This window comes from Ahaetulla prasina, chromosome 1, assembly GCF_028640845.1.
Source record: "Ahaetulla prasina isolate Xishuangbanna chromosome 1, ASM2864084v1, whole genome shotgun sequence".
NCBI lineage: Eukaryota > Metazoa > Chordata > Lepidosauria > Squamata > Colubridae > Ahaetulla > Ahaetulla prasina.
The window spans coordinates 314,421,788-314,445,935 of NC_080539.1; the positions used below are offsets into that span (position 1 = coordinate 314,421,788).

General features: G+C 36.4%; 1 protein-coding gene across 3 annotated transcripts in view; it reads right to left on the minus strand.

Moving 5' to 3' along the window:
- PRKD1 (protein kinase D1) overlaps positions 1 to 24,148 on the minus strand; it is a 114,301-nt gene that overhangs the window by 41,340 nt on the left and 48,813 nt on the right. Inside the window, exons 1-2 of one of the 3 annotated variants that reach the window (XM_058162187.1) lie at positions 9,616 to 9,753; positions 2,376 to 2,501 (exon numbers count right to left, since the gene is read on the minus strand). The exons of 1 other annotated variant lie outside the window; for it this stretch is intronic. In XM_058162187.1, coding sequence (XP_058018170.1) covers positions 2,376 to 2,427 — 52 coding nt within the window. In that variant the 5' untranslated portion in view covers positions 2,428 to 2,501; positions 9,616 to 9,753. Of the gene's footprint in view, positions 1 to 2,375; positions 2,502 to 9,615; positions 9,755 to 24,148 lie in introns of those variants that run through there. One more of the 3 variants, XM_058162186.1, reaches the window with a different exon arrangement.

The following is a 24,148-nucleotide window of genomic DNA, read 5'->3' on the forward strand; positions in this document are numbered from 1 at the left end:
GTGGGTTGTGCTACCAGTATTGGTGGGAATGTGGTTTTCTCCTTGATAATTCCTTGATTATCAGCTTGGTTTATATATTGGTTTGTGTGCTACTATGATATATCAAATGTACATATAGGCAATGCAGGTGGTCCTCACTAACCTATCATTTGTTGAATAACTATTTGAAGTCACAATGACACTGAAAAAGGAGACCCATAATGGTGCAACAAATCCATGGTCACATAATTACCATTTGAAATCTTCACTGCTGACTTCCAACCAGCAAAGTCAATGGGAAATCACAGTGGTTCCCTTAATGACTGGAAGGGAACCATGAGTTGGGTGTGGTACTTTCTGACCACACTGCTTAGCAACAGAGTTGCCTGCCCCAGTTGTGGTCAGTAAGTGAAAACTACCTGTACCTCCACATATGGTTAGGCATTGGGGATTAAAGAGTTTCTTTCCCCTGTGAAGAGGACATCACTTCTAATCAAACAATAGCTTGGTTTTTTCAGGGTTTCACTTTGGTTCTATGGGTACTGTCATGGTCTTCATCAATTCCAAAAGTAATTTCTTCTCCTGATATTGTAGATAGCATATTTGACTTAAGCTAACAAGGACTTGATTTAGTTTTGTTTTGGAACATGTTTTTGTTATTAAACAAGAAGCCATAAACAACTAAAATATGAACATTTCTTCCCTTGATGCACAATTGTGTTCATTTCAACACACCGGATTTTCAGAAGATATTCAGATGTTAGTGTTCCAGGAAAAAAAACCCACTCCACGTAAAAACTCCAAAGCAAGCATCTTTCAAAGTTCTATTTACTAGGATGGGTAAACTGGCACATCTAGGAAGACCTGAATCTGAGAGGTCTGGGTTTTCCCTCAGTAAATCAAAACCCGCTAAACCATCCCCTGACTCTGCAGTCAATCACATGCTTCAATCACCAACTGTCCCATTCGAGACAGCACTCCGACCACTCCTTCTCCAGATGCAGGATCGGCCTGACCTTGACCAACAGGAAGAATGCTATTATGTCTAAAGACAAGCCCTCTACTAAATCCCCCCCTCCTACTTTCCCACACATGAGAAAGTGGCAGCATGGAAGCTTCCAGCCTAGTATAGCTTCCAAAGCTGACGTTCAGATATATATACAAACATTACTTTAGCTTTAGGTACCTACATGTTTTTAACAGGCATTCAAATTAAACTGTTCTGTTCATGATAGGCACACAATCCCATGTATGCTTACTCATAAGTAAACATAATAGGAATAACTCCCAATAGCACCCTCCGTTACTGTAACCATTTTATTATTATACAGGCTTCATTCTAATATTTGAAGTCAGTTGATGGGGAAATAACTAACATATATCTTATTAAAACCACTGTTTGTCCAGCAAGGCTCTCTGCAGATTAATTATGGGATTATCACAACTCCTATTCTTGACATAAAATCAGAATGAGTAAATAGACTTGAGGGCTAAACCCAAACAAAAGTGACAACTCAAAAAAATGTTAAATCAATCAAATGTGTTTCCTATTAACTAATCCCATTGTGTAGGGTGAGTAGTGAGCAGGGCTTCAAGATGAATCTAGGTTGTTGTTTTTTCAGCTGCAACATTGAAGACAAAAAAATATAACAGTGCATTGGAAGGCACGCAGAGTGCTTCTGCTTCACAAATGAGCAATTCATATCAGCATTAAAGTAGGATGAAGACCAAAGAAGAATGCTTTTGATACCTATAAATAAGCTTTCATTACATTTAAAATAATTTGAGCAAAAATAATGAATACAAAAAAAATTCTTTTAGAACTATGTGAACCAATAATCCATAAATATACCTGTAATGCAATTTTAATTGTCATAGGAGTAAAAAAAAATATGTATTATCACGGTCAGAGAAATTCCTGTGGAAACGTATCTATGAAATATTATTCCATATACTGATAATCCAAGATTATCATATATATATTTTTAATGCAATCTATGTGCTTGATATTATAACCTAGTTTTATTTAACAAAAATGTAATTCTAAAGTTCCTCAGCAATATTCTGGGGTGAAAATTTAAAAATAGTTTGTCCATACTTGAATGTCAAGTATGTTTCAAGGGATGTGCAAAGCTGCAAGGGGACTGCTTTGATAACATAAAGCTTCCATCAGATTACTCCAGAGAAGCACATTCATGAACACAAATGGGGACATTTGTATACAGTAATGCCAGTAAGGCACAAGCCTGACCCTACCACTGATGAAGGGTCCCTTTCAGAGGGCCCAATGTTACCAGGTAATAAAGCCAAGCCCAGAAAAGTCAGCATTCAGCTACACTGCCACACAAGGTTAAGTCAGATATCCTAGAAAAGAAAACGGGAAAATTACAGCATACCTTTTAAAACAGCTTTTGAAAGAATTTGGTAATCAGTTGGGGTAGAACTCATTGCAATAGTTCAGGATAATTTAGGTTCTTTGCTGGGCAATTCAGAGGCTGTTGTACTATCCTTCACATCCCTGCCTGAAAAGAGGTGCAGATAGAATATTTTTAAAAACTAAAGAGGAAAATTGGAAGACATCCAGTGCCACACCGCAGGACCTATTTCAACTAACAAATTCACTGTCCTAGCTATTCTCATTCTTCTATTTCAAAGATGAAGCAGTTGCAGGTGCTTTGATGCTTCCTTATCACAGCCTATGGATTTTTTTAAAAACAACCACAGCATTTTAATCTGAATTATAAATTTAAATAAGACCCGTCTTGAATCTCAGATCTCTAGTTTAAATCATAGCAGCCTAATTCACACCAGCAGAATTCTAATTCCATAAATCTATCCTCATTACTGAGGATTAAGCATCACTAAGCCCTTAGAACCCACTTTGGATTAGAAACTTATTTAGGATTTCAGTGCAATTGTTTCTTCCCATTCATTTGAATGGTAAACTGCAGTAAATCGCTTTTATGCCTTATTTATCAGCAATTTAGAAGAGCTTTCTGCTGAATTATACACTGTGCTTTACTATAGTCCTGAATTTATTTTATTATTTCTTTTCCTTGAACATTTTAGTTGTTTTACCTTAAGTGTGTGGATAAAACATAAACCTTAAAAATCTAACTAATACTCCACTATAAAACTAATACACTTCCGGTGATTTATTCAGTAATTTGTTTAATTAACATATCCCCAACAATAACAATTCCTCTAGGAGATGGTTGCTTATAAAGAGCTTCTTTTTATGGAAAAGGGTAAACTACAATTGAAATCTTTAAATACAATGAAAGAGGAAAGGATAATTCATACTTGGTTTCAGTATGGACAGCTGCAAGCTATATGGAAAGAAGACCAGAAAATTGGTATCATGCAAAACGAGGAAAACTTGGTAAAACAAATTAGAGTTCAAAGTCAATCGCATATTAAAAGGTTGTATAACGCATTGACAGAAATAGATTCAGAAACGGAATTAGTTAAGGACTGTATGATAAAATGGGCACAAAATATACAGGAACCTATAATGAGGGAAACTTGGGAGAAAATTTGGGTTAGAAATGTTAAATTTACACAAGCACAAAATTTAAGAGAAAATTTTTACAAAATGTTTTATAGATGGCATTTAGATCCTAAAAAACTAACATGCATGTATCCGAACTTGCAAGCTAAATGTTGGAGATGTGATTGTGATTATGCTACTTGTTATCATATATGATGGACATGTAAAAAAATCAAATAATTTTGGATAAAAATTTGGTGGATTATGCAAAATATTTTGAAAAAGAAGATAAAGTTTACTCCGCAGTTGTTTTTACTGAGTATAATTACGGATTGTACGGTAATAGAGAGTAAACTGATTTTAAATTTAATATCAGCAGCTAGACTATTGGTAGCGCAATACTGGAAGAAGGAACAATTGCCTACTATTGAAGAACGGACATTAAAAATAGCAAATTTAGCAGAGATGGCAAAAATTTCAGCGCATTTGAAAGACTATTCTCAAGAAAGATACATATTGGAATGGAGAAGATGGATTGATTATATTCAAAATAAGTATCAGACTAAGAAGTATCAAATTAGCTTATGAATGAATAGAATGTAAGAATTGTACTTGTATTTTATATATATATATATATATAAAGGGAATTAAGGTTCCAAGGGAGGGAGGGGAGTCTATGGATAGTTAGTGTAGTCTAGTTTATGATTGTTAAATGTTATACCCTGTATTTTGCTCCGGGAAGTCCGGGGTGGGGGAATTGGGGAAAGGTGGGAGGGGAGGGGAGGGGAGGAGAATTTGCAAAAACGTTGTAAAACTTTTTAATAAAAAAAATTCCTCTAGAAGAGTTTATGTCACTGAACCTATATACTACTAAAGGTTTCATATTTATTTGTTTGTAACCTTAAATTGGGTGAAATTGGAAGATGCAGGGCAACAATTATTGAACTAAGGAAACCCGAATAAGAACTTACAGAATCCATGAGTCCCACAGGAATGAAATTTGGGACAGTTGCTGCCACTTCAGTGCCACTGCACTAATGCTGTTCAGTGTCACCACTGCACTGCCATGGTCAACTATGGTCAGATGATTCTCACTTTCAACATTCCCTGACAGCTTCCCAGAAGTCGACAGGGAAGCCAAAAGGAGCCGATATGATGCTCCTTGCCACCTTCCCACTAACAAAATCAGTGCTTGGGGGAGTAAGTCAATGAGGAACCTTGGAAGGGAAGGTTACAAGTTACTTGGGTAAGTCTCTACCACCTGTGCACCATTTGCTAAACCTTCTGTGCTTGCACGGCATCAACTACTTGCACATTCCTCCTTCCCTCCCCCAATTGGCAGCAGCCACTTACCTGCCATCTAGAAAGGGAAAATGGAAGGAGGAAGGGAGGAACATTTCAAACACTCCCTGCCAGCTTCCTACAAGCATAGTCAATGGGGAAGCCAGCAGGAAGTCAGAAATGATTCCCAATCCCAATACATTTTTGCCCACCTATGGTTGTTAAGTGTCATGCCCTAGGAGTCTGATTTAGCTGCAACATGGGCTGCTCCAGCACTTACTTCCCCTCTTCCCAAGCAAACCCTTCTAGGATCTCTGCACCTCTCTAAAGGGTATAACTCAGGAACAAGCAGCAAAATGCTGCACTCATCAGCGAAGTATGACAACAGCTGTGCATATTAAGCAGGGAAAGGATCTAAGCTCACTGAAACATTATTCCCTTGCCAAAAGCAACTGCAGCATCTGGCTTGCATACCATACCATGACTCATGATATCCAGTTATTTACACCCTGGCTTGCATCATAAATCATCTGCTTGATTTTGTACTGCTGACTTGGAATTCCCATTTCTCACCTAAGTCCTTATCTACATCTGACTGCTGTTTTCTGCTGCCTTGCTGTCAAAACCTGCAGAAGCAATTCTGCCTTCTAACATTGTGTGGGCTTAGGAAATGGTTCTGCCTCCTGAAGAGGTGCAAGGAAAGCCAGCACATCAAATTCTGTTTCATTTTTTTAGGTAAAGAAATATCTCTGAAATGATGACCCAACAAATCATGGGCTGTCTAGTTTTATCTAAAGAGGGTTACAACATATCATGAATCCTTATTTGAGAAATAATTTTATTTTTATACTGACTGCAAACCATTATATTTCTTATACCATTTTCCTCTATCAATGTCCCTGTCTGAAAAGAGGTGAACTGAAATCTGCCTTGAATTAAGATCATTTTCAATGCGAACTTGCCAAATGTAACTCACCCACCCTGTTTCTTCTTGTTTCCCTGTGGCTTGATTGAGTCATAATCTTTTGTTCTGTTCGAAAGGGCATGGCCAAGTAAATGGCAAGACATATTGTTCCTAGAGATGTAAGGTCTAGGTACTCTTAAATAAATCAGGAGCTCTATAAAATTCTGAAAGCAATCTGTCATCACAAATTATGAGAGGGACAGGGCATTTTAAAAGAAAATTAAAAAATGTGAAGTTGCAAGTATTCTTGCATGTGAAATACTTCTGGAGATCTAAGCACACCCTGCCAATGAAAGTATCCTCTCTTGTTTTCTCTTGCTGACAATATCCTCTGTAATGTGCTAACTCCCTGCTCACATCACACTAACAATCCATTTCAGTTGCCCTCATTGGAATGAGTGTCCTAGTTAGTCATAGCCATCAACCATTCTGGTTAAGTTCAGAAATATCACAGCCATCAACTATTCTGGTTAAGTTCAGAAATATCAACTGAGGATGAATAATCATAAATAAATGAAGTTCACCACAACTGGCTGTCAGGCTTGCAGTACGATTCCTGGCTTGTCATCCTCTACATTTTATCAAAATAGTTAAGCTGCTATGCCGGAATCCAAGATAAACAAAGAACTTTCAATTTGTTGCACATCAATTGTTTTCACATGACACGATGAACTACAAACCAACAAAATGTAGTTTATAGCTATCAGATTGTGTACCTGCAGGTTATGGCTCAGAACAACATGTGAAACTTGAAAAAGATGAGACCATATTAAAGTTCATCATCAATAAGCATGCTATATAAACATAGGTATCAGAAAAAGACTGATTATGCCACATAAATTTGATTTTTTTAATATGTTACACAATAGATATGCTTCCACTTTGGAATAATTTTTTACATTGCAGAGACCCAAAGACCAGCTGGCCAGTGGCAGGTGGGGCATCCCAACACCAGCAGCGCAGCAAGAGATAGATATTTTTCTTTCGTGAGCTTCTGTTTCGTTGTTTGCAGGGAAACAGACACTCACCAAAGAAACGCCAAGGAGATCTGACCTGGGGTGATAGCAGCAGAGAGGGCTCTGTGTGCCACCTCTGGCACAGTGCCATAGGTTCACCATCACAGATATATTATTTGTTGTACAGTGACTATACATAGGTTGTAAATGGTATACTTACTAACCCTAAAAAACTACTAAATACTATTTTCCATTTCATACTCTCAGACTAATCTGTGATCAGATTTGCTCATTAGAGGGTTATACCTTGAACAATTTAAAATTTTCAGCTTACTTCTAGATAGTTACTGGTGCAATGTTATTTCACATGGTACAATTTAGCACTCAGATGCAGAAAAGGACTAAAAAAATCATTTTCCATTATTGGTTTTTTTAAAAAAAGAGACCTTATTGGAATTGTGTGCCAAAGCTCAATAATCCCTTCTAACTAGTTCCTCTCCTAAAGAAAAATGCCCGTATGAAATATCTCATTTTCTCTCTGATTACATTAAGTTGATATGCAATGATTCCCATCTGCCTTCAAGGATAAATCTGTCAAATGTAATTTTATATTGAATCAGTGCTGGTATAAAATTTAAGATTCTGAGTAAAACTATTATATAATAGTTTTCATTTCTTTCAATTATGTGATGCTGTGAATTTCACTGGCAGGTGGCATCAATCTGACTTTAAAAAAAAGTTTTAATCTATTAATGCCTGATGGAACAAACCTGTGAAAATATCTCTGCCGTTCTACTTTTTTACATTATATAAGAAACCTGTAATTTTACATGCCAGGGAAGACATCATCTCAAATTGAATGCCTATTCAAATTTGTGGAACATCATTTAAATGTACTTTTTCTTTCTGAGCAAAAAACAACCAGATGTATGAAGAAATGAATGAGTTCTGATCCAACTTTACTAAAATGTGCTACTAACTATAGAGCACACTATTCTTTGTCTCTTCAAAAAGAAGATGCTTATCCCTGTGGGATCTGTCAAATTCAGGATATAAAAATCTTTCACATAGTATAATTTTTGGTAGAAAAAGAAAAGATACCTCTACATCAAAATGTGGACATTTTAAAATAACGTATTTTTCATATTATTTGAATGTCTTAATGTCTTGCATCCCATTATATCTCATAAACATAAATAGAACCAACTTTCCTAAATTTAGAATAGAATAGAATAGAATAGAATAGAATTCTTTATTGGCCAAGTGTGATAGGACACAAGGAATTTGTCTTGGTGCATATGCTCTCAGTGTACATAAAAGAAAAGATACATTCATCAAGAATCACAAGGTACAACACTTAATAATAGTCATAGTGTACAAATAAGCAATCAAATCATATTAGGAAACAATCAATATAAATCGTAAGGATACAAGCAACAAAGTTACAGTCATGCAGTCATAAGTGGGAGGAGATGGGTGATAGGAATGATGAGAAGACTAATAGTAATAGTAATAGAAATTTATTGCTTAAATTTCACTGGACAATATGCTCAAAAATGACTAAGAGAATATGCCTTATCTAGATTTTGACTACATTTCATTATATTGTAAACAATTACACTCAAAATACAATAATAGACAGATTTATCTGGAAATAACTCAAACGAACTTACAGAGTAGATGTTGTAGAACTGGCTATACTACAATTTTGTATTATTTACCAATTAAACTCGACTTGTGCAAATTGTGAAATAAAGAAATTTTTCTTCCCATGTGGTTCCACAGCAAGACATTGCCACTGTATTGTATTGATTAATTGATTAATCATGTGACAATACTTTTCATTTGGTTGAAAACAATTAAGCAACCCTCTTCAGCCAACCCTCTGTCCCAATATAAAGCCCTCAAAGGCTCCCTATTAGATTCAGCATTTTAACCATGCTTGTTGGTGAATTTTCCTCATCGCATCAGTATTCATCAATTTACAATCTTCATATGACTCACCTAATAATAATATTAGTAATTCAATAAACCTGCATGAACCACAACTCCCAATGACTCTGGGTAGCTTACAGCCATTAAAGAATCTGCAATAAAATTAATGAAAGATAAAAGATGGCAAACATAGCAGACAGATGGACTGAAGCAAGTGGTCTCATATGCCTTTGCCAAATGTCTAGGTGAAGAGCCAGGTCTTCTTCTAAACAACAGCAGAATCAGAACCATCTAAATCCTGGGACAACCTTCTTCCAGAAGGCAGGTGTTGCTACACAGAATGTGCACTTTCAGGGTCTTGATAGATGACATTGTTTAATCAGAAACCCAATATGTACCAATCCTGCAACCCTGAAGTGGCCAGGCAGATAGTAGGGGAGATAAGCAGTCCCTCAAGTAACTAGGCCTAAGTCATGTCAATGAACACCAATGTGAATTTTACCCGGAAGCAAACTGACAACCAATACAGCTTGCAAAGAAAGATACGTCATACATACTGAGGCTTATCCATTGTTGCTCATGCCACTGCATTCTGAACCAACTGAAGCATCAAGGGCAGCCCCATTCAGAACATGATTACATTTATATGGAAAGGTTGTTTCTGGATATTTAGCTTCTAATTCTAATTTTTAAAAAAATGACCTTTTCTCACAGAAGAATGGACTTCTAGTTGGCTAAACATTCTCCCTTGTTAGAAATGTTAGTTGCTACATGCAATCACCTCTTTCTGAACTGTTCTTTTCTTTTCAACATGACTGTGCATTTGTTATAGTACATTATAAATAAATCTTTCCAATTTAGGATTTATATTCTTACTTGATCTTCCACTGCAGGAAAGGACAGAATACCACCTACTTCCCCTCTTATCCCCCACCTAATTAGTGGACCTTGAATATATTCAAAATATATTTAAAGTTTTCAGGAAAAAGGAATACAAATAAGAATTTTACCTGATAAGACAACTTCCACCAGATCACCCTCTTGGATATCAGCAGCTGACTTCACCAACTGGAGTATATTTTCAGTAGATGAGTCATGACGAAAAAGCAGGATTTTATCGTACATCCCATAGAAGCCACACTCAGGAAACTGTAAATGGATAGTATTGAGACTTTATCTCAACTATACACAATATTTAAACATTATTTTTTATTATTAGTTTTAACCCAGAAAAATCCAAAGTAATGCAGTCATTAGTTGAGATAATCATAATTAACTGTATCTCTTTCCATAAAGCTGCAAATATAACATAACATAACATAACATCAGAGTTGGAAGGGACCTTGGAGGCCTTCTAGTCCAACCCCCTGCCCAGGCAGGAAACCCTACACCATCTCAGTCAGATGGTTATCCAACATTTTCTTAAAAATTTCCAGTGTTGGAGCATTCACAACTTCTGAAGGCAAGTCGTTCCACTTATTAATTGTTCTAACTGTCAGGAAATTTCTCCTTAGTTCTAAGTTGCTTCTTTCTTTGATCAGTTTCCACCCATTGCTTCTTGTTCTACCCTCAGGTGCTTTGGAGAACAGCCCGACTCCCTCTTCTTTGTGGCAGCCCCTGAGATATTGGAACACTGCTATCATGTCTCCCCTAGTCCTTCTTTTTGTTAAACTAGACATACCCAGTTCCTGCAACCGTTCTTCATATGTTTTATCCTCCAGTCCCCTAATCATCTTTGTTGCTCTTCTCTGCACTCTTTCTAGAGTCTCAACATCTTTTTTACATCGTGGAGACCAAAACTGGATGCAATATTCCAAGTGTGGCCTTACCAAGGCATTATAAAGTGGTACTAACACTTCACGTGATCTTGATTCTATCCCTCTGTTTATGCAGCCCAGAACTGTGTTGGCTTTTTTAACAGCTGCTGCACACTGCTGGCTCATATCTAAATGGTTATCCACTAGGACTCCAAGATCCCTCTCACAGGTACTACTATTGAGCAAGGTACCACATATACGGTACTGGTGCATTTTGTTTTTTTGGCCTAAATGTAGAACCTTACTTTTTTCACTGTTGAATTTCATTTTGTTAGATAGCGCCCAATGTTCAAGTCTGTCAAGATCTTTCTGTAACTTGAGCCTATCTTCTGGAGTGTTGGCTATTCCTGCCAGCTTGGTGTCATCTGCAAATTTGATGAGTTCCCCATCTATCCCCTCGTCCAAGTCATTGAAGAAGATGTTGAAGAGTATTGGGCCTAAAACAGAGCCTTGGGGTCCTCCACTGCATACTTCCCTCCATGTGGATGTAGTTCCGTTGAGGACTACACGTTGAGTGCGGTTGGTCAGCCAGTTACGAATCCATCTGGTGGTGGTGCTGTCTAACCCACATTTTTCTACTTTATCTAGTAGTAGGTTATGGTCTACTTTATCAAATGCTTTACTGAAGTCCAAGTAAATTATATCAACAGCATTCCTCTGGTCTACTAATTTTGTCATATTGTCAAAGAATGCGATAAGATTAGTCTGGCATGATCTGTTTTTGACAAACCCATGTTGGCTTTTGGTTATTACTTTGTTTGCTTCTAGGTGTTCGGTGATTCGTTGTGATTATCTTTTCCAGAATCTTCCCGGTATTGAGGTCAGACTGATAGGTCTGTAGTTTCCTGGATCTGTTTTTCCTTTTTGAAGATGGGAACTACATCAGCTCTTTTCCAGTCCTCTGGCAGCTCCCTGTGCTCCAGGATCTTTGAAAGATATAGTTCAGTGGTTCTGAGATCACGTCTGCCAGTTCCTTCAGAACCTTGGGGTGTAATCCATCCGGTCCTGGTGATTTGAACTCGTCTAGGGTAGACAGGTGTTCACTTACCATTTTCTTCCCTATTTTAACTTGTGTTTCTAATCTGTTTTTTGTAGTGCTGTTGGATTGTTTTTTCCTTTTGTGTAAAGACAGATGCAAAATATGAGTTAAGTAGATCTGCTTTCTCCCTGTTGCTTGTCATCTTCTTGCCACTTTCTCCCAGCAATGGGCCAATTGTTTCCTTGACTTTTTTCTTGTTTTTAACATGTTGGAAGAAGCTTTTTTTGTTATTTTTTACTTTTGTCGCTAGCCTTTGTTCATTGTGAGCCTTAGCTTTCCTCACTTCATCTTTACAGGCTCAGGCTATTTGCTGATATTCTGCCTTAGTTATTTGCCCCTCTTTCCACTTTTTATATTTGTCCTTTTTGTCTTTCAATTTGTCAGATAGTTCTTTATGCATCCATGCTGGTTTCTTTTGAGATCTACTATTTTTCTTCTTCATTGGTATTGTGTTAGACTGTGCTTTTATAATCTCACTTTTCAAAATTTCCCAAGCTTCTTGAGTTGTTTTCCCCCTGAGGATTCTCATCCATTGAATCCTTCTCAAGCTCTCTCTAAGTTTATTGAAATTAGCTCTCTTAAAGTCCAAGACTCTAGTTTGACTTTGTTCTACTACTTGTATTTGCTTAATGTCGAATTCCAATATTGCGTGGTCACTTGCCCCAAGGTTCCTGTAGCTTCAACACCTTCTATCATTTCATCTCTGTTAGTGAGAATTAAGTCCAATATGGCTGATCCCTTGTCGCCTTCTCTATTTTTGGGAAACAAAGTTGTCTGCTAGGTTTGTTAGGAACCTGTTGGATCTTCCACTTGGTGCAGAGTTTGTTTCCCAGTTGATGTCAGGGTAGTTAAAATCCCCCATTACTACTGTGATGTGCTTCCTACATACCTTAGTTAGCTGACTAGCAAAAAGTTCATCTACTTCCTCTGTTTGGTTGGGTGGCCTATAGTATAGACCTATGGCAATATCGTTTTTCACCCCTTTTATATTGACCCAAATACATTCAAGATGATTTTCATCATTGTTGTGCTCTATTTCTGTAGAGATGTAGTTATTTCTTATATATAGTGCAACTCCACCTCCTCTTTTATTTGGTCTATTTATTTTAAATAATTTATATCCCTCTAGCTGTATGTTCCATTTGTCAGTTTCATCCCACCAAGTTTCCGTAATGGCAACAATATCATATCTACCCTCATTTACTTGGATTTCTAATTCACCCTGTTTATTCCTCATACTCTGTGCATATAACTTCTACGGTTTCAGATATAGACACATTTTAGACCGTACAGTTCCTATATATTCATCATAAAAATATACTCTTAAATATTTTTTAAAAAAAGGGAAAGCACTTTCCCAGCCACATATATTGCTGATAAAATCCAGAAATATTTTCTGGGACTATCTCAGATACATATTTCTTCTTATACAAGTAGATCGTTCAATCTCAGTAGATCAAGTTATTTTGATGCGAAGTAAAACTATGATATATAAGAAGCTATAATATTTTGTTATATGTTCTTGACAGCTCTTCATGATTTCAGTGGTTCCAAGCCCTTCTTGATTATTTATCTTTTAATATGATGGAATGAATCAAAAGTCATATAAATTTTACTTGCATAGTAGCACTTGCTCTTTCTTTTCCTCTTCTCCACCCAATATACTGGAGATGTACTAGATGTACTGAAGATGTACTGGATTTTCCAGTACATCTCAAATCTTCTGCGGTAATATTCTGGATCACTCCTATAGTAGCACTGAACCATGTTTCCCTTCCATGCACAATCACATCTGCAGAGTCCACCTGATTTGGCAGGTACAAATTGATGGAAAGTAATACAGTCCTTGAAAAATGTTGCTCAATCATATATCATGTGTTTCTTGCCAACTTAAGAATTTAAGAAAACTATAACATAAAATAGTTAATCATGAATAAGGGGTGCCAATTAAGGAGCGGGATAGATTTGTTGAGTAAAGACAGTTATTTGCTAATTTTATCCCCTATTATTCTACTTTCCCTACTTCAACTGAATACAGTTGTACTGACGCTCATACTTTGATGCCAAATAAACTTCCATCTAAGAGCTGTTTTGTTTTTCTTCCATAATTTTTCAAAAAATAAATGATAGGTCTTAAAGATTACAGGGATACTTCCCTATAGAGACCAAAAGCATAATAATGTGCTAAGCTGGCTACCAGTTCAGAGCCAGTTCTATTATGGTAATAATTGTCCTCTGGCAGAAACAGAATGAACAGATGCAAAGGGAAGAGCTTTCCTTGTAGTAATTTTTTTCTTCCCAGTTATCTATGAGGCTTCATCCTAAATCAGAAAGTGGTAAATGAACTTCCCATGCAAAAACAGATATCTAAATGTTCATAGTATAACATATGATCTTGAATTTATCCCAAAAGAAACCTTTCCACCAAAACCTTTGTTTAAAAATAAAATTAAAAAAAATCTTCCAATTATTCTACATCAAGAATCTGGTAACATCTAGCCCCAACTGTCTAATTCTCTCACAATCTCACATTGCTCTAAATCGTATAATATTAGAAAATAAATCCATGATTTTGGCATTCATAATATTGCATGAACCATATGAAAAGTCTGAATATCAAAAATATGACAGTCCTGTGTGATTTTTGTCATTTAATTCTTTAAAAAAATATAATTTACTTTTTGGGACTATAGGTGCTATTTTGCTAACTTTTAATTTAAAAATAGATTTGTCAAAACTTTAGCTATGAAAACAATTTACTCTGGAGCCAATGAATGGAGTCTATAAGCCTAGTCTTAAAATCATGGCCAAAAAGATTTCAAGGCAGGGGTGAAATGCTCCCGGATCGGACCGGCTTGCGCAATCCGGTAGCGATGGCAGCTGCTGGTTCGGAGGACCAGTAGCAAAAATCCCTGGCCCCGCCCCCCTGCCCTGCTGAGCCCCACCATCAGCAGAGGGTTCTTTTTTTTTTACTTTTAAAAGAAGGTTTTGCTTCAGCCGAAACATGTCTTTAAAAATAAAAAAAAAGCCTTTGAGGATCCCGCCCCTCAGCTGAGATCGGCAGAGCCTTTAAACTTAAAAAACAAATTTTTTTAAGGCTACTCTGGGGATCTCACCTGAGTTCCTCATCAGCAGAACCTGTAGAAAACATGTAGAAAAACTCCTTTTAAGAGATTCTAAGGCACTTACTTGATTACTGATGACCTCATGGCTTTTTTCCCAGCCAGAAAGCCCCACTTTCGCTTTCAGCACCAGACAGAACTAATCTAATTTAGCTAATCTATTTCATCACTGATTGATTAATGCTGTCTGGCTTTCCTGGCTGAGGAACTCTGGGAATTGAAGTCCACAATAAAATAAAATAAAATAATAAAATAAAATATTTGTGCAGCTTTCTGAGATTTGGTGTGTTTCTGTAGTGTTTCACTCTAACTACACAAACACACAAAATCTCAGAAAGCTGTATGTGGTATTTTGTGTATGTGTGTGTGTCAGTTGTGTTGTGTGTATGTAAAGTGTGAAAGTTGGTTTTTGAGCTTTTTGTAGTTGTGTGAAGTGTGAAGTGCAGCTGCTTTTACATTGTGTGTGAGTCAGTTGTGTTGTGTTGTGTTGTGTTGTGTGTGTGTAAAGTGTGAAAGTTGGTTTTTGAGCTTTTTGTGGCTGTGTGAAGTGTGAAGTGCAGCTGCTTTTACATTGTGTGTGACTCAGTTGTGTTGTGTGTGTGTAAAGTGTGAAAGTTGGTTTTTGAGCTTTTTGTGTGAAGTGTGAAGTGCAGCTGCTTTTACACTGTGTGTGAGTCAGTTGTGTTGTGCTGTGTTGTGTTGTGTGTGTGTAAAGTGTGAAAGTTGGTTTTTGGTAGCTCTTATTGATTTTTATACTTTGTTTATTATTTTTATTATTTATTGTTATTGGCCACACCCACCCAGCCATTGACCACCAAGCCACGCCCACCAATTAAGCCACGCCCACAGAACCGGTAGGGAAAACTTTTAGATTTCATCCCTGCTTCAAGGGGCTTGCAATTGGTCTAATGATAATGTAAACACTTTAAAAACTAATTTGTAAGTGACAGAAGATAATAAATTTCCTTTAGATTTGATACTGTACATCTATCTCTATCAAATTTATATGGATGTCCATGAGACAGAAAGTGACTCTGGGCAGCATACAACACTCTTGAAAGAACAGTCAATGGAAATTTTCAATCATCCAGATCATGGTTCTGAACTGAATTAACTTCTTGGTTGAGAAGCAAAACATTTTCAAAGGGGGAGGGGAAAAAAGAAAGTCCTTATTTTTTGGAAAAAGCTCTTGAAAAAAACAGTAAAATTAACAACACTGAAGCAGATTCCATTAAGAATTGTAAGATTTATTTCCAAGTAAATAGGCTCAGGTATAAGGATCAAGATTTTTTTTAAAATCATCACACAACCAAACAATAATGCATAGATAAATACACATAACTACTTTTACAAAGATATAAAATGCATTTTGTGAACCTCTGGTCTTCAAAACTGAAATACTGTCTATGTTGACTCCATTCATGATATGCTATACATAGATTTGATTTCTAAAAATACTAACTTTCAACTTTCAATGGAGTATATTTTAACACTGAATACACAATGAAGGTTTTTCAAAATGCAATTGAAAACTTACAAAGTCAAAATGTGACATGAATTGATAGTTTTCATTTTCTTATTCATTGTGTATTACTGACCCCTCGGTTTGCATGCATATAAGGAGGGAAAAGCTGCGAGGTGGCGGGGAGGGAGGGAAAGGGGGTGGGGAGGAAGAAGGGGATGGGGAGAGGGAGAAGGTTTGTTTTTAACCCGTTAAGATCAGGAGGGAAATGGAAAAGGGGGGACAGGAAGAAAGAGGGGACAGAAGGAGACAAGGGGAAACGGGGGGGCAGAGGGTGAAAAGAGGGCAGGGAAAAAGGGGGGCATTGAGGGGGTTGGGGGGGCAAAGGGTGGGAAGGAGGCAGAGGGGAAAAGGGAGGGTAGAGGGGAAAGGGGGAGCAGAGAGAAAAAGAGGGGAAGGGGGGACGGGGAAAAGGGGACCTTTCCCTTTTCTAAGAAGGTAGGAAGGATTTACAAAATTTGTTCTCTCCTTTAAGATAAATGATCGATTCTTTTCCTGCAGAAGAACAACAGGATTTTCCACCATTATAATTTTAAATGGCATGCCTGGAATTTCAGTGATGGTATTCTATACTGCATTCCACCACTCATTTTTACTGTTCAGCTGGCCTTTCAATTTTTCTCTACCTCTCCTTTTTCCACCTACCTTAGCTTATTAGTTCCCTGCTGATTTCATTCAGTTTTCTAAAGTTAATTACTCTCATTGAGTTCTGTTTTTGCCCTGTTTTCAAGAAAGCATCATAATTCTCTTCATTCTTCATGCATTTCTTTGTTTTAAGGGGTTCCCCCCCTCCGCATAAATTTTAAATTATCTGTTGATCTTTTCCTCACAATTTCCTTCTTCCCTTGGAGTCTTTCAGAGCCAAAAGCCTGTTATAGCTTTCCTTTCACTCTTAGCAGGGCAAAAACCTGCAACCTCTTTTCTTTCAGCCTTTAAATACTTTCTTTTGGTAGGACAAGGATGAATTTGGCTTGCTAAAATGAAAAGCTTTTGTTCTATATAGTGCTGTGACAAATTTTGCCACCTACTTTCAGGCAAATCTTTGGTCCTGCAAAATACATTGTTTTTTACTGCTTTGCAGAGGGGGAAGAATTTCTTTTTAAAACACTGCAGAGGTGGCAAGAAAGGTTATTTTTGCACTGTTAAATGCATAAGGTGGCAAAGAAGCCTTTTTCTCTCTCACTTTAACACTAAAAATGCCTCAAGTGTGTTTAAAGCACAGCAACCCTTCACTCATGCAACTTTTTCAGTCAGCGTACTTCCCAGAGAAACCACATAAAGAGAATTAAGCCTGAATATCAACATTGTATCTTCATACTCGGCTTTAATTTTTTGCAATCATCTTGTGATTTCATAATGTTGTGTCACGACCTGACTAGTGCAGAAAATATTTAATGTAAAAAAAAAAATCCAAGCACTAAAGTACAACCTCTCCATTTCCATTGGACATTTCTAAATAAATTATTCTGTTTTCCCTTCCCTTTTTATTTTGGGTGAATAATCCATATATTGCATATTACCTAAAGCTCCCACTTTAATTTTCTCCTTTCACTGTGACATTGCATACCAATCTTATAAATGTTGTTTATTGTCATTTCATTACAAGATGGGTGGCAAATAAATTAAATAAAAGAAAGAAAGAAAGAAAGAAAGAAAGAAAGAAAGAAAGAAAGAAAGATTTAATATACAACTAGCTTACTGCATTCCTTTTTTATGTCTATTAGTTGCTACCAGAATGTTAACATTTATCCTTACACATTTTGCTCCACATACCTAGGTTAATGAAATATGCCAATTCAGTCTGTCTTTTTGGAAATTATTCTCATCTACTGATCTATTAAGACCTTCTGCTTCCTAGTCTTTTCCTTTATTTGCTAAAGGCTGCAACTCTATCTCTATTTTACTTTGAAGCAAGCTTCTTGGAATTTAATGAAAGTTACTTTTCACAGAACTTTATTTCAACTCAACTGTCTTTTCTGTGTATCTGCTTGCTTAATTTTTCTTTGTGCTTTAACTGTATCTATTTATTTATCTGTAGGCCTTTCTTTAAATTGTGCCCTTTATTCTCTCTGTTCCTTATATATTAACCTGTGCCCCTTATGCTATTTTCTATGTATGCTTTCACTCTGTCCTCTCCCATTCTACCTGGAAAAGTCGTTCCCCTGAGAAAGTCAGAAAATCCCTTTTTTAGAATAGAATAGAATAGAATTTTATTGGCCAAGTGTGATTGGACACACAAGGAATTTGTCTTGGTGCATATGCTCTCAGTGTACATAAAAGAAAAGATACGTTAATCAAGGTACAGCATTTACAACACAATTGATGATAATATATCAATATAAATCATAAGGATTGCCAGCAACAAGTTATAGTCATACAGTCATAAGTGGAAAGAGATTGGTGATGGGAACTATGAAACGATTAATTAAATTAATTAAATTAAATTAATTACTGCAGATTCAGTAAATAGTCTGACAGTGTTGAGGGAATTATTTGTTTAGCAGAGTGATGGCCTTCGGGAAAAAACTGTTCTTGTGTCTAGTTGTTCTGGTGTGCAGTGCTCTATAGCGTCGTTTTGAGGGTAGGAGTTGAAACAGTTTATGTCCAGGATGCGAGGGATCTGCAAATATTTTCACGGCCCTCTTCTTGATTCGTGCAGTATACAGGTCCTCAATGGAAGGCAAGTTGGTAGCAATTATTTTTTCTGCAGTTCTAATTATCCTCTGAAGTCTGTGTTTTTCTTGTTGGGTTGCAGAACCGAACCAGACAGTTATAGAGGTGCAAATGACAGACTCAATAATTCCTCTGTAGAATTGGATCAGCAGCTCCTTGGGCAGTTTGAGCTTACTGAGTTTAGCCTTCCTTTTATAAAAATATTACAAATTCTTCTCTTGCATTTTGTTCTTTACTAGATTTATCGTCCCCTATTAATAACTTATTCTGTTTTTTAGCATCACATAAATGTGAAATCCGTCTCTTTTTTTTCTCAAGTTTTAAAATATTAATTGTAGGATCGTAGGCTGCGACTTCTACATGCCTCTTAATTTGGTAATAAAAACAATGATGACAAGATAATACAGATCGGAAATAAGCATTCTGTGTGTGAATAACTTGTTTTTACTTGTTTAATTTTAGATGTAATTTTATTTATTTATTTCTTTTTAATCTTTGCAACTAATATAATTCAAGGAATTAATCTTTTCTTTCTTTCAGTTTTAGAAAACTCCTTGATATATTTCCTGTAATTCTGTGATGCTAGAAATCATGAACTGTTTTGCAGTTGCATCTCCATTCAGTTATCTAAATGAAATTCTAAAATAGTTCAACACTATATGAAAATACATACATACAGTATCCAATATTCATGTATTGGTAAACTAATATTATCACATCTTCAGACACCTGATACCCACACAAATTTTAAAATATATTTGATTCCTAGACAATATAATCATGGTCCTACTAGATTGAATTAATAGTGGTGGCATAATGGTTAGAATGCAGCATTGCCGGCAAATTCTGCCCATAGCTAGGAGTTCGATCCTAGCTCAAGGTTGACTCAGCCTTCCATCCTTTCTGAGGTTGGTAAAATGACCAAGATTGTTGGGGGAATATGCTGACTCTACAGCACTCACTTAGAGACCACTGTAAAAGCACTATGAAGTGCTATGTCTACTGCTATCCATCTCTGGATCCTGTTGCAACAGTGACACACCTTCCAGAAAGCCCTCGTAGAAAATATAGAAACTCAAAAACAAGAATGTTTCTCCACTCTTCAGGCCCAGCTGATATTCTATAATATATTTCCACTGAATAAAAACCCATTCAAAGCTCAGAATCGCCAACAGCACATTCTTAAATTAATTATGTGTGGTAAGGAACTTGCTGTTCTTCTGCAGAATCTTTTGCCAATCCAATATTCTCATCAGCAATGCAGCCTGAGAAACAACCTTGATGTCCCTGATGCTACTAATGGTCAGCAAGTACTGTCTAAATCATAACTATTTTTGACCCTGTATCTGGAAAATACAAGGCAAGGATAACCATGGGAAAACTTTTGTATGCTGTGATCCCTTTACCTAAGTTTTCACATAAAGATGTTCTCTATTCATTCACAACAATTCCAATTCCATTTAGTCTGCCTTAATTTTCAGAAATTTCAAAGTAATAAAGTGGAAGGTTGACAAGTCATTCTGACAGTGGATTTCCAGTCATCTTTTAGTTACCATGGAAGCCAAAGAAAAGGCTTTGTAAAATATTAAACATTTATAGGCAGAACAAACAAACACATCACTTGAAAGCAGAACAAACACGTCACTTGAAAAGACTCAATAGAAAAGGTATGTGTGTGTGTGTTTTCCTTTTAAAGAATTTCAATTAATAGAATAAGATGTTATAGATAATGTAATAAAACAGTACAGAAAACAAGCACATAATTATATCATCTGATGCTAATAGCAAATTCATTCTTTGGAGAAAGAGTACACTCTTTCTAATAGTAAATTAAAAATTATTTAGTATTTATTCATTCTTCTGAAATTTGTAATGCAATTTTCTGACAAAAATATCTTCAAAAATGTTGATATTAAAGAGAATTGTCATACATATTTACGTTGCTTTGAAAATATGTCTATTAAGTGAAGCATTAAAACAAAAAGGCTCATATTAGGAAAAATAAGTACAGAATGTTTATTGATTTCTATATGAACTCCTTTGATTAAAAATATACAAATTAGAGGCTTGTGCAGATCATTCCACTGGTGTTAATACATCTCTTAATAATATTAAAATGAATCAGATGTTAATCTCTGCTTGTCTTGGTATTGATTGGTGGTGAGGAAGTGAATAGTATTTTTGTTTCCTAATCAAGGAACTGACAAGAAGAAAAATTCACTTCCACCAATACTGACAGGGCAACCCATAGTATTTAAACAGCATATACAAACCTCACTCCCTTCTAGCAGGGAAGATGTTATCTAATTAGGTTAAGAAACCAAGCTCAGACAGTACCAAGGACTCCACAAAAAAGATTTTAGAGACAAAATGAGTAACTCATAGAAGGTAGCAAATTCAATGTGCAATAGCTATGAAGAAAAGCAAACTATATGCTGGAAATCATTAGGAAAAGAACTGAAAATAAAAAGAGGTGATTGCTTATGTGCCATCAAATCAATGTTAACTCTGAGAAACAACATAGATAAACCTTTTTCAGGATCATCTTTCCCCAAATTGGCTCCTTGTTTACATTGACTGTCATGGGAAAAATTATTATATGCATGATTCTGATTTTTGTAGATGTAGGCATGTCATAGCACCTAAACCTCCTTTTTAATACTTTTGTGACTACTCTACCTAATACTAGTGTGTGGCATATTTCTTAGCTGCTGGTTCCATTGCTAACGGAACCTAAAAGACAGAGTTTATGCACTATTTCAATATCATCATTGTCAATTATAAGGCTGATTCCTGTTTTAGTCCCATTTTTTTCACCGTTCTCCTTCACTTTCATTAGCAGAGTTTGCAGATCATTTGCATTTTCAGTTATTAGAATGGTGTCAGGCCTGGAAGCCATCTTTTGCCTTGGGCCTTTAGGCCTGCCACATGTAGTACTGTGGGAAACTGGGAGTGGGGATTGTATGGAGCAGAGGAAATATATACCATATTTTTCAGAGTATAAGACGCTCCGGACTATAAGATGCTCCTAACTTTTTCGGTGAGGAAAACAAGAAAAAGAAATCTGCCTCTGTCTCCCAGAAATTTTGCCTAGTTGCAGCAAATAGCAAATAGCCTGCTTTACTTTCATTTTTGTTTTTAGCATAGTTTAATTAGCACATGAAAAAAAAATCTGTTCCTAACAATTTACCTCCTTGCAGCAAGCAGCAGAGGCCCACACAGCAATAGGCAACGGCAATTCCTGCAGCCTGAAACAGCTGAGGGACAATCAACTTGTGCTAATTAGGCTGTGCTGAAGCTGAAATGGGTTGTTTCTTCTTGCTGCTTGCTGCAAGGAGGTAAATTGCTGGGAAGTAGAGGCCAAAGGGTGGGGGCCAGTGGGTGCATGGGGCTACATTTGGTGTATAAGACACATCTAAATTTTCACCCTCTTTTGGGGGGGGAAGGTGCGTCTTATACTCAAACAAATACGGTAGTCATAATAACATTCCTTTATCAGAGAGTCAAGGACATCTTCCCCTAGGAGGGGTATGCCTAGGAGGCATCTCCAGATGTGATGGTGCTTTGATTGGACCATGTGATGGACATGTGGGTGCTGGGCAGGGACCTACACTTTCCTTTTGGTGGGAAAAACCTGGAAACTTTCAGATTCAGGTTTCCCAGATGTGCCGATATGACATCTCTAATAAAATGGAACTTTGAGGAACTTCAAGCCTCAGAGACTTCTTTCATTGGGGGTGTTACTTGGAACCCTGACAAATGGTTTCATCCATATAATGCAATTTATTGATGTTTCTTCCTCCAATTTTAAAAAACATGCTCATCTTCTTCCAATCCAGCTACCCTCAATATCTGTTCAGCATATAAACTGAATAAATAATGAGACCATAAAACCTTTTCTCTTTCCTTTACTGATTTAGGGCTAATCTGTTTCATCATGTTCCATTTTGACTGTGCTTTCTTTTTTATATATGTCTATAAGTATTAGTTTTGCATATGGATAATTGAATATTTCCCTTTTTCCTAAGGACATTCCACAGCTTTGCCTACTGAAAAATGAAAACTAAAAAACAGCAAGCATAGTTTTAATATTAAATAAGAGAAAGGAGAAGGAAAACTACCACCTGATTAATATTTGTACTAGGCAAGATACTGAAAATACTGCATCTAGATTAGAGTTAAAATAAAATACTTCATCTAGATTAGAGTACTTCCCTCTACTCTTCCCTTCCCTCTAATTACAGTCCTACACTAAGTCACTTTAAGCATTTGATGAAATGAGCTGAAGCTCACAAATGTTTAAGGCTTTTAATTACATTTGTTAATTAGAAATGGTACTACCAGATCTTTCTGAATAAGGGTACGGTGTCCAGATGAGAAACACCATGCTTTAAAGGGGGCAAAGAGAAAGTATAAGGATTTCAGAGAACTGCCACTTATCTGAACTGTACAATATCTGAAAAACAAGTTTTATGAAGAATAGTAATGAGTCATGTATATCTTGTAAAGGGGAAGACTAAGAGAAGATCTGCAACTATCTAAAACAGGGGTCTCCAACCTTGGTCCCTTTAAGACTTGTGGACTTCAACTCCCAGAGTTCCTCAGCCAGCTTTGCTGGCTGAGGGACTCTGGGAGTTGAAGTCCACAAGTCTTAAAGGGACCAAGGTTGGAGACCCCTGATCTAAAAAGGTATCATATGCAGAAAGAATCTATAGACTGGAACGAATTGCCTGATAGTAAGATTTATTAGGCAGTGGGACAATCTGCCTAGTAGTGGTGGATTACCTCCTCATGTGAAGTGTTCAAACAGGGACTAGAAGACTATTTATCAGGAATGGTTGTCTGGATTAAACTAAATGATCAATAACGTAATGTAAAAATCATATATTATATGATACCTATCCATATTTCTCAACATTATCCACATAGAAAAGTGTCAAAGTAACCATAAATTTACATAAATTTAATTACATAATTAAACTTACATAAATTTAAGGTTGGCAGAAGGGTAACCAACAAGAATAAAATAATGTTGTGAATAGAGGATTAAAGCAATCAATAAAGTGCTGATTATTTAACAGGACAAGAATGGGAAAACAACAATGCAAGAAATGAAAAAATGTTAGCAAATGATAGGGTTGCAAGGTTTTTGAGATAAAATAACAAGACCTTTAAATTATAGCTGGGGCATTTTGTATGAGTCCAGAGTACAATCTGATCCCAGACCATGAAATAAATTTCAGTTGCTGTAACATAAGGATATAGACAAAATTTTTGAAAAGTTTGCTGAGAACTGTGATTTATCATACCTAAAAAAATAATAAATGGCTCCAGGTAGCAATTAAAAACTCTTTGAGAAAGAAGATGAAT